Source organism: Schistocerca gregaria, chromosome 1 (genome assembly GCF_023897955.1).
Source record: "Schistocerca gregaria isolate iqSchGreg1 chromosome 1, iqSchGreg1.2, whole genome shotgun sequence".
Taxonomy (NCBI): Eukaryota; Metazoa; Arthropoda; class Insecta; order Orthoptera; family Acrididae; genus Schistocerca; species Schistocerca gregaria.
In genome coordinates this window covers 73437913-73450162 of record NC_064920.1, presented here as the reverse complement: position 1 = coordinate 73450162, position 12250 = coordinate 73437913, and the positions used below count along the sequence as shown (strand labels likewise).

Below are 12250 nucleotides of genomic sequence, written 5' to 3'. Positions count from 1 at the left end.
CATATAAAAACTGAAGCTACAGAATAAAATGGGTAAAAATACTGTATTTTCTTCCAAGTAATTAATATGGTGTGTTATGAGAAGAGCAAGTGCTATGCTGGGAAAACAGTGATGATATTGTGCAGTTCCTCTACAAGAGCCTCTTTGACACCCTGTACCATTTCTAATGGACAGGGCGATTGCATATCACTCATTTCAGAATGGCCCATGCATTCTCAATGCAGCAGAGATCAAGAGAACATGAAGGCCATTCCATCCATCTGATTCCATGCTCCACTAAGATAGTGTTCTAAGGATTGTGATGACGGGGGCGTGCATTGTTCACATCAGTGTCTCGGTCAAGGTGCAGTCATGTACTTCATCTGATAGCATTTGCTTTCTATCTCCACCGTATTACTGACTACTCACTGATGACTTCGCTTTGATTTTGGTTTTTTCTCTCTGGTCATAGTTTGGACTTTGGTTGTATTTTATCTGTTGACAGCATTGTGGTGAGGGTCTGTTACACTTTGTTGTACCCTAAGATTGTCTCGCTCTTGTCGTCTCGGATCTGCTGTTCATCTACCCTGCTGCTCGACCCTAGCATGGGTTTGAGTCCCAAATACAGATGGTCTTCCCATCTTGCATCATCATCATTTCACGACTGTTCGCTGATGTGTGCACCGATATCCGGCAACATGCAGCTATAGCGGTTAGTAACTTTTGGAATAGGTTCCCACAATTGGACACAAACTATTGAAGACAAAACCATCTTTACATCTCTGCAGATTATAATAACCTTAAATTTGCAGAAAAGTTTCACAGTGAGACATTAATTTTCACACCTACAGTAATTATTGCCTCAATAGTGACAGATCTTAGAGTGACAGAAGGAGGTACTGCATAAAGCACTCCAAAGGTATTCAGCACAGGATGAGACAGGCAGAAAACCAAAAGCAGGCTACTTAGCACATGATAATGACACAGTGTTCAGCCTGGTATGTATAAAGCACACCTGAAGCAGCCAAAGTGTTAAATAAACTTTGAAATGTGCCTGTCCGCTGCTCAATGCCTCTTCTATATGGTGAGTAGCAATCTACTCACATTCATATTGTAGAAAAAAACAAATCTGGCATTCTACAGCTTGGACTGTGGATCATTCGATACCTTAACATAGAAGGCAGCAAGGTAATTTGAAAAGATAAATAGATGTGTTGAAATCAGATAGAATGAGAATTAGTGAAGTGCATTGACAGTACATCCGAGACTTCTGGTTAAATAGAGTACAGCGTTACCACCACAAAATCAAATGGGAGTACTGCAGGAGTAGGTTTTATAGTAAATAAGAAAATAAGAATCTGAGTGAAATACTGTGAACAGAAAAGTCAACACATTGTTCAAGCCAAGGTAGACAAAGACAATACTCACCACAGTAGTACTTTTATGTACAGGGTACAGGGTGAGTCACTAACTATTGGCACCTAAAATAACCCAGAAAGTACAATAGTAGCTGAAAAGTTTGTGGGACAAATGTTGCATGGGACATCGTTTTTTTTTTTTTTTTTTTTTTTTTTTTTTTTTTTATTATTATAGGAAGAAAGGGTTGCTATAGTTTGGTACTTATTTTACGATAGCTGCTATCAAGACAGATACAATGATGTGTAACAGTAAGGTCTTTGAAAGTCAATGATGGTCATAAAGGTGGCATGAACATCCATTTACAGAAGGTGTTCGAAGTTATGACCATTGGTATCAGTGCAGTGCTGCAATCTTCATATCACAGAGTTTTCAATGCAGCAATGTAGTGAGAAGGGGCAAATGTGTGTGGTGGTTCACAATATCATAGTGCTGTGAGGGAGCATCACTCGTGCCTCTGGTTTGAGAAGACTGATGATTGAAGTATGAACATTTCTCAAAAGAAAAACAGGTATGTGTTCTCCTTTCTTTTAAAACTATAAATAGTGGCATAACTAGTACTATCTATCGTTCTACTAAACTGAATGAGCGCGACACCATTGACGAAGTCTCAACCTCAAAAGAAGTTTACTAAAACAAATTAGCTGAAATAAAAAATTTAAAAAAATACCCCATCCAATCCAGAAGTCACTCACAGTTAGAGTAATTAGTTTCTGATGTGTGTGTAGTGGTCATTAATACTCAAAAGATCGTTTCAATAATTCTATCACCGTCCATTTATGAGTAGCTAAGCATCATATCAACAAGCTGACAATGCAATGATTAATATTTGTCATGTGAATTTTAAAATTTTCGTGGCGAATTAACTGTTCAAGCAAATTTCAGGCTTGCAGCCGGTCGTCGTTCAATCAACTGTATTGAACGACGACCAGCTGCAAGCCCGAAATTTGTTTGAACAGTATTTGTCATATCCTGACAGTAAATCGCTTCTCACTTGCTTTACGCATGAAGATGATTACTACGCTGCTCATATAAGTCTTTGATAGTTATGATCAAGCTAAAGTCCGTAAATTGCGGTTAATGTTACTGAATCATACACACCATGATAATGCCCGATATCCAGCCGCATATCTTAAACTCCACTGCGGGTTGTAAATTAACAATTCTATGCCCATTCATGAAAGTTACAATAGATCCACACTTGACAACTACTTGATCGCGCACTCTAGCAAGTGTGTCGGTTCCCCCCCCCCCCCCCCCCCCCCCAAAGAGGAAACATATCATTCATAATGCAACGAGGTGATTTGCTATGTCAAAACAGATTTATATCTATCTCATTAAAACTCATTATCTATTAAATGTTGTATAAATTAAATTCTTTACTCTGTAAATAATCAATAAAATTTAGAAATGAATGACATGTATAACAAAATCTGAAGTGTTGAATTCTGTGTGTGTGTTTGTGTGTTTTGTTCATGTGCCTGTCTGCCGGCGCTTTCCCGCTTGGTAAGTCTTGGAATCTTTGTTTTTAATATATTTTTCCCATGTGGAAGTTTCTTTCTGTTTTATTTAAAATCTGAAGTTGATATGACTGCATGGGTCACTACTGGTTTTGACTCCCGTAAACTCATGTGACGCAAAGTAGATCCGACTATATACGACATACTCATGTAATGTTACAACGCTCTCACAATTCTGTTCCGCATCACCATAAATATCATCCTTACCATATCAGTTTCCACCAAGAATTAACTAGTACAGATTGTATGCATCGCATTGAGTTCTGCCAATGGGCTCAACTTTAGAGTCAGAGGGATGACACATTTATTATTTTGAGTTTATTTAGTGATGAGGCTACATTCCCAAACCAGGGAAATGTTAATTTGCATAACATGCATTAGTGGGCAACTGAAAATCCATACTGGCAGTGGCAAGTCGCATACCAAAAACTGTGGTCAGTGAATGTATGGTGTGGGGTTCTCTAGGACAGAATTATAGGCCCCTGTCTCATTGAAGGAAATCTCAATGGTAGGAAGAATACCACATTCCTGCACAAAACATTAGGTCTGTTATTGGAAGAAATACCTTTAGGAACAAGGAACAGAATGTGGTATCAACACAATGGGTGACCTGCACATTTTACACTGATGGCTAGAAGTGAGTTGCAGAGACAGCTCCCAAATCATTGGATTGGATGCGGAGGAGATGCGTCTTGGCTGGCTCATTTGCCAGACTTGATGCCTCTGGATTTTTTCCTTGTGGGGATTCGTAAAAGACATTTTTTCTAAATACGTTCCAGCTACACCTAAAAACATGCGAGAGAAAATTGTCAGAGCAAGTGCTTTGATAAGTGACAATGGGATACGGAATACCATTCAGTCCATGATAATAAGATTGCAGCACTACATTGATACCAATGGACATCACCTTGAACACCTCTAAATGGACTTTCATGCCACATTTGTGACCTTTGTTGACCTTCAAAGACCTTACTGTTACACATTATTGGATTTGTCATATCTGCTACCAGAAAATAAGTACCAAACTATTGTATCCCATTTAAAAAAAGAAGAGTTTACTTCATATCTCTAAAAGCACCCCACCTAGCAACATAAAACCAACGTCATATTATGGCCCCATTGTCTCATGTGACTTTTGTCCGAAAAACTTTTCAGCTCCTATCATACTTTCGGAGTTATTCTTAGTGACAATAGTTAGTGACTCAACATGTATACCTACTAGCACAGATGATGAAGATACTGAAACATTGTACTGTGAAAAAAAGAAATTAGTCAGTTCTTTAAAAGACAAAAAGTTAATTGTCATGGGAGATTTTACGTAACAGATGGAAAGGAAGAGGAGGAGGAGGAGAACACAGACTTCAGAAAAGAAATGAAACACAAAGCTTCAGACCCCAGTGTGCTGCACAGAGCACAATTTAATTACTGAAAACACTTGGTTTATGAAGCATGCAAAGGGGCTGTATTTGCGAAAGAGATCTGGAGACATAGCAACGTTTCAGACAGGTTATATAATGGTAAGAAAGAGATTTGGAAACTAGATTTTAAACTGCAACACGTTTAACAGAACAGACATGAACTCTGACCATAGTTTACTGTTTACAAAGTGCATATTAAAACTGAAGAATTTACAGAAAAAGGAGAAGGGACCTGGATAAGTTGGAAGAACCAAAGGTTGTTGAGAGTTATAAAGGGAGCATTAGGCAACCTTACAGTCACAGAAAGAACAGCTATCCACCACCTAAAAGCTGATCCCAACCTCACAATCCTACCTGCCAACAAAGACACTGTAGTTTTGAATTAAGAGAGACTACCTGGCCGAGGGACTCCACCAGATGTCAGATTTGCCCATCTACAAACCCTGCCACACTGACCCAATTTCTGAAATCCAAAGGAATCTCTAGACCCTCCTCAAATGCTTAGGCCCATGTCAGAACTTCTTCCCTGAGTCTCTCTCTCTCTCCTCACCCATACCACTTCCTGCATTCCTACGTTCTCCCTGCTTTCTTAAGTCCATAAACCCAACCACCCAGGACACCTAGTTGTAGCCGGTTCTGTGCCCTCACTGAAAGAATCTCTGCTTTTGCGCGTCGTTAACTTCAGCCTATTATCTGCAACCTATCCTCCTATACAAAAGACACAACCATTTCTTCTACCTTTTCTCCACAGTTCCTGTTCCTTTACCCAAACCCTTTACCTAGTTCAGATTCAATGTCGACTACTTCATGATTTGGAACAAGGAAGGGCACCCTATCCACATTCTTCCAGAACCTCGACACCTTCGCATCCATTCATTCACTTGGTCTTCCTCAACCCTACAAGCCACCATCCTCAATGTTGATCTCCACCTCAAGGCCTCATCAGTGCCTCTGTCTCTATCAAACCCACCAACCATCAGCAATACTTCCACTTTGACAGTTGGCACCCATTCCATACCAAGAAGTCCTTTCCCTACAGTCTAGCCACCCATGGTCGTCATACCTGTAGCGACGAGCAGTCCCTCTCCAAATACACGCAGAGATGCCTACACAGGCAGAAATTACCCTAACAACCTAGTAAAGAAACAGATCTCTTGTGTCTTGTCTCTCCAGTCACCTAAAAGCTTCCACATACACTGTCTGTCCACGAAGGAGCACTCGCCTTGTCACTAGTTACCACCCAGGACTGGAGTAACTGAATCACATTCTCTGGCAAAGTTTTACCTACTTCTTGCCATGGTCTGACACAAATATCTTACTCACTACCGTTCTCACCCTCGCACAGTGGTATTCTGCTGTCCACTGAACCCACGCCATATCCTTGTCCTACTTATTCCACTCCGGCTCTTAACCTCTTGCCTGATGGCCTACATCTCTGCAACAGACCTAGATGCAAGACCTGTCCTGTATGTCTTCCTACAACCACATGCTCCTGTCCAGTCACACACAACTCCTATCCCATCAAAGGCAGAACTACATGTGAAAACAGGTTTTTTATCTATGAACTAGGCTGAAAGTATAGTTTGCTCACATGAAAAGTCACTAACAAATTGTAGCCAAGATACAACTGGACCACCCAGTTGTTTAATATGCTGCCACCACAACATTCTCCACTTCAATGACTGCTTCACAGCCTGTGCCATCTGGATTCTGCCTACCAACTTCAGATTTTCTGAACTGCGTAGGTAGAAACACTCTCTGAAATACATCCTACATTTGATTGCATAAACCCCCCTTGACCTCAACTTTCACTAGTACCTGTCCCCCACAAACCTACCTCCTTTTCACTCTCACTCCATTTTCTTTACTACTCTCCTTTTCTGCTGCCCTTCCCCTCCCTCCTACGCCTCCTGACTGCAACCCAGCAGCCCTACTCTGTCCCCACCACATTCCTGTACATCCCACAAGCAGCACCACACCTTCCTCCACCTCTACCCTGCTATCCTTTGCCCTCCCCGCGCCAGGCCTCCAGCCTCCTGCTTAACCCCACCTCCTACACCACATTGTTGCTCCAGTCACAGTTGCTGTATGCACTCCGGCTTCAGCAGCCAGAGACAGTGGTTGCGTGTGTGAGTTATGTTTGTGTGAATGTGTGTGTTTGTCTTCTGTCCTGGTAAGAAGGCATTTTGGCCAAAAGCTTAAATGTCTAACACTCTTTTTGCTGTCAAACAACGGAAAATTCAGGATGGAATGTAACAATATTATGAGAAGGGAAGTTGCCAGTCACCATTTAGTGGTGATGCTGATAGGCACAACAAAAAGATTTTCACACTTAAAACTTTCAGCCAGTGGCCTTTGTAACATCGAGAGAGGCTACAACCCTGTCTTAATCCCTTCCCAACAACTGTTTCCCTTTCATGTCCCTCGACTCTTAAAACTGCCATCTGGTTTCTGTACAAATTGTAAATAGCTTTTCGCTCCCTGTATTTTACCCCTGCCACCTTCAGAATTTGAAAGAGAATATTCCAGTCAACTTTTGTCAAAAGCTTTCTCCAAGTCTCCAAATGCTAGAAATGTAGGTTTGGCTTTTCTAAATCTTTCTTCTAAGATCAGTCGTAAGGTCAGTATTGCCTCACGTGTTCCAATATTTCTACGGAATCCAAACTGATCCTCCCCGAGGTGTGCATCTACCAGTTTTTCCATTCGTCTGTAAAGAATTCGCGTTAGTATTTTGCAACTGTGACTTATTAAACTGATAGCTCGGTAATTTTCACATCTGTCAGCACCTGCTTTCTTTGGGATTGGAATTATTATATTCTTCTTGAAGGCTGAGGGTATTTCACCTGTCTCATACATCTTGCTCACCAGGTGGTAGAGTTTTGTCATGACTGGCTCTCCCAAGGCCGTCAGTAGTTCTAATGGAATGTTGTCTACTCCGGGGGCCTTGTTTCGACTCAGGTCTTTCAGTGCTCTGTCAAACTCTTCACGCAGTATCGTATCTCCCATTTCATCTTCATCTACATCCTCTTCCATTTCCATAATATTGTCCTCAAATACATCGCCCTTGTATAAACCATCTATATACTCCTTCCACCTTTCTGCCTTCCCTTCTTTGCTTAGAACTGGGTTGTCACCTGAGCTCTTGATATTCATACACGTGGTTCTCTTCTCTCCAAAGGTCTCTTTAATTTTCCCGTAGGCAGTATCTATCTTACCCCTAGAGAGATAAGCTTCTACATCCTTACATTTGTCCTCTAGCCATCCCTGCTTAGCCATTTTGCACTTCCTGTCGATCTCATTTTTGAGACGTTTGTATTCCTTTTTGCCTGCTTCATTTACTGCATTTTTATATTTTCTCCTTTCATCAATCAAATTCAATATTTCTTCTGTTACCCAAGAATTTCTAGCAGCTCTCGTCTTTTTACCTACTTTATCCTCTGCTGCCTTCACTACTTCATCTCTCAGAGCTACCCATTCTTCTTCTACTGTGTTTCTTTCCCCCATTCCTGTCAATTGTTCCCTTATGCCCCCTTGAAACTCTGTACAACCTCTGGTTCTTTCAGCTTATCCAGATCCCATGTCCTTAAATTCTCACCTTTTTGCAGTTTCTTCAGTTTTAATCTACAGGTGATAACCAATAGATTGTGGTCAGAGTCCACATCTGCCCCTGGAAATGTCTTACAATTTAAAACCTGATTCCTAAATCTCTGTCTTACCATTATATAATCTATCTTATACCTTTTTGGTATCTCCAGGATTCTTCCATGTATACAACCTTCTTTTATGACTCTTGAACCAAGTGTTAGCTATGATTAAGTTATGCTCTGCGCAAAATTCTACAAGGCGACTTCCTCTTTCATTTCTTAGCCCCAATCCATATTCACCTACTATGTTTCCTTCTCTCCCTTTTCATACTGACGAATTCCAGTCACCCATGACTATTAAATTTTCGTCTCCCTTCACTACCTGAATAATTTCTTTTATCTCATCATACATTTCATCAATTTCTTTGTCATCTGCAGAGCTAATTGGCATATAAACTTGTACTACTGTAGTAGGCATGGGCTCACCGCACTCCTATTTTTTTATTCATTATTAAACCTACTCCTGCATTACCCCTATTTGATTTTGTATTTATAACCTTGTATTCACTTGACCAAAAGTCTTGTTCCTCCTGCCACCGAACTTCACTAATTCCCACTATATCTAACTTTAACCTATCCATTTCCCTTTTTAAATTTTCTAACCTACCTGCCCGATTAAGAGATCTGACATTCCACGCTCCGATCCGTAGAATGCCAGTTTTCTTTCTCCTGATAATGACGTCCTCCTGAGTAGTCCCTGCCCGGAGATCCGAATGGGGGACTATTTTACCCAAGAGGACGTCATCATCATTTAACCACACAGTAAAGCTGCATGTCCTCGGGAAAAATTACAGCTGTAGTTTCCCCTTGCTTTCAGCCGTTCGCAGTACCAGCACAGCAAGGCCGTTTTGGTTAATGTTGCAAGGCCAGATCAGTCAATCATCCAGACTGTTGCCCCTGCAACTACTGAAAAGGTTGCTGCCCCTCTTCAGGAACCACATGTTTGTCTGGCCTCTCAACAGATACCCCTCCATTGTGGCTGCACCTACGGTACGGCCATCTGTATCGCTGAGGCTCGCAGCACGCAGGCTCACATGTTAGTGAGGAGATTTCCATTAAAGCAGTCTTTGGATCTAAGACAACACAGTTACTTACATTTTATGGATACGATTTCAGTTTTACACTTACCTAACTACAAAATGTTAATATTGAGCACATTAATACATACAAGGTGTGATTTGAAAGTTTTAAGAATGGTTCCGCTACTGCTTACTGGTTTGGTGGGCAGGTACTTGGAGAGTGGGGAGTGAGTCATTGTCTTGTTCTTCAATGCCCTCTGACAAGAAACTGCATATCCCTTATTCAGTTCATTGTGGCAGCTAGTTGAGTGCAAGTCTGTTAGGGCTTGTTGCCGGATTCTGTCTGCGTGAAATTGGACGTAAAAACACAGCAATGAGTTTGTGTTAAATTTTGTTTTAAAACCGGGAAATCAGCTTCTCAGACTTATGAACTATTAAAAACAGCTTTTTGAGATAACTGTATGAGCCAGTCAAATGTTTCTGTCTGGTTCAAGAGGTTTAAAAATGGCTGCGAATCATCCGGCCATCCTTCCACTCAAAAATGAATGAAAATGTTGAGAAAGTTCGCGACTTAGAGCACTCTTATCATAGACTTACAATTAGGGAATTGGCTGGTGAACTTAATTTAAGTTACTACGCAGTTCGGTCAATTTTATCTGAAGATTGGAACATGTGCTGAAAGTCCGCAAAATTCATTCCAAAAGTGTTGTCAAGTGACCAAAGACAAAACCAACATGAAGTGTGCCAAGAACAGGTTAACTGGACTAAAAATGACCCATATGTGTTAAATATGGTGATCACAGGTGACAAACCATGGGTATATGGATATGATCCTGAAACCAAAGTGCAGTCTTCGCAGGTTCATCACAAACGAAAAAAGCACAGCATGGTCGGTTAAAGGTGAAGACAACATTGATGATTTTTTTCGATTCTACCGCATAATTATGCATAATGAACGTACCTCTGGAGGACAGATAATTAACCAGGAATACTACAAATGTGTCCTTGAGTGTTTGCATGAAAAGTTGCGCTGTGGAAAGACAGGAGTTGCGTGTTACACCATGACAATGCTCCAGCTTATGTGCCTTCTCCATCATTGAATTTTTGACCAAATTCAAAATTACTGTGCTTCCTGAAGCACCGTATTCTCCTGATTTGGCCCCTGCATACTTCTACCTGTTTCCTAAACTGAAATTTTCACTGAAAGGGAAGCAATTTGACTCGATTGAAGACATCCAGGCAAATACAGGGAGTGTCCTTAACACACATCAGGAAAAAATTCCAGTGTGTCCACTTTTGGAAACATTCCTGGAAATTTTTTTCCTGGTGTGTGTTAAGGACGCTCCCTGTATTTGCCTGGATGTCTTCAATCGAGTCAAATCGCTTCCCCTTCAGTGAAAATTTCAGTTTAGGAAACAGGTAGAAGTACGCAGAGGCCAAATCAGGGGAATATGGTGCTTCAGGAAGCGCACAGTAATTTTGAATTTGGTCAAAAATTCAATGATGGAGAAGGCACATAAGCTGGAGCATTGTCATGGTGTAACACGCAACTCCTGTCTTTCCACAGCGCACCTTTTCAGTCAGAAGGAGACTATTTTGAAGGAGATGCATCACAGTAGCATGTAAGTACCACCACTGTACAATTAGAAGCCCATTCTTAAAACTTTCCAATCACACCTCATACAATAACAAATCAGAGCCAAGACACAGAAATCAAATTTGCAAGATAACATAGAATAAAATAAAATTTTAAAATGTTTCTTTAACCTTATAATAGGTTTACAGAATATTAATATATGAAATTATAACCAGATTTACTGTGCTGCTTACCTGTTTCCCACGAATCCAGTATCTGTAAAACTCTCTGAATTACAGACAAGGCCATGTCTGACGAAACTAGTGGCAGCACAGACTGCCCCTGTCGCCAACTTGCACGACTGATTCCTTGTGCTGTTACAAGTTTCAGTTGCCACATCAACAAATGATTTGGTTCTGTTGCCATACTCTGAACAGTCTGTTACAACACCACAATATAAGAGATTCACATGATTACAACAACAACTAATTTCACTAATAACAAACATATGAACAAAACAGTTGAAGAGTAATGGAAAGTATTATATTAAAAACACATAATACTTTGTTTAATTCCATAATTTTGTCAATAGAAATGCTTTACAATAGCTACCTTCTGTTGTAGGAAATTTGGTTATATGTGGCATCAGAGATATTTCTTTCACTTCAAGAACATGAAAATAAAACACGTTCTTTGAAAGTTCAACAATAAGTTAAATAGAATTTTATGTATTCCAATATTTTATCACAGTAATGACAGAAAATTACAATACCGTTTGCATGTTTTGTAGTAATAGTATACTTTTCTTTTCACTGTATTTAGTGCAGCAGAGCAAAATGTTACAAAAGAAGAATGAAGCATCGATGTGTTTCGAAATTAGTGAAAACTACTGTACATTTTTTGTATATATTGTCAGAGGGTCTGCTGTTCATACAGTCTTTTTTTTAGACAGATAACATAGTACACATAACAACCGAAGTACATAAACTTTAATATGCAAATAAAGTCATACCACTGTTCAAATGGACTGACTCAAAAAATTCTGTCAAAACTTTTAACTATGAAGAGGATCAGTTAGAGCACAATGTCTGGTATGTCAAGTGATAATTATAGTTGAAAACCTTAATGAGAGAAGATATGCTTTAAAGATATTGCAATAACAACAATTAATTAGTTTTATCAACAGACAGGTCTTACTGACTATGGTTACAGAATTATCTGCTGGCGGAATTACCTGCCTGTGTATGGGCCCAAAGTCCTTAGCTAGCTACCTGTCTATTGAAAATAAGTTTTTCTAAAGTATTTTTTCTATAACCAATGGTTCCAAAAAGGTAACCAATATTCATTTTGAAATATAATTTACTATTTTCAGATACTTCCCCAAACACATAATGTTGTCACAAAAGGGAATTTATCACAGAAGTATGAAAGTTTGGCATTAACTTTTGCACAGTGCACAGTCACAAAATTGTTGACACTGGGGCACTCATATTCCTACAGTTGGAGTCAACAATGACGGCAGCTGAGTTTAGGCTCATTAAATGCACTTGGCACTCGAGTTTAGGTTCATTAAACGCACTTGATGTCACCCATTATCCAACAGCCAATGAATGTTCAGCAGTGTACCGAGTGCTCCCCTGTGAATGTTTTAGCTGCCACTGCGAGCATAAATGTGGTC

The 12250-nt window shown here is 40.0% G+C and overlaps 1 protein-coding gene across 2 annotated transcripts in view; it reads right to left on the bottom strand.

The window, feature by feature from the left end:
- LOC126333765 (anaphase-promoting complex subunit 1) overlaps positions 1-12250 on the bottom strand; it is a 353884-nt gene that overhangs the window by 19484 nt on the left and 322150 nt on the right. For both annotated transcript variants that reach the window (XM_049996770.1, XM_049996779.1), the window contains exon 32: positions 10827-11010. In XM_049996770.1, coding sequence (XP_049852727.1) covers positions 10827-11010 — 184 coding nt within the window. The remainder of the gene's footprint in view (positions 1-10826; positions 11011-12250) is intronic.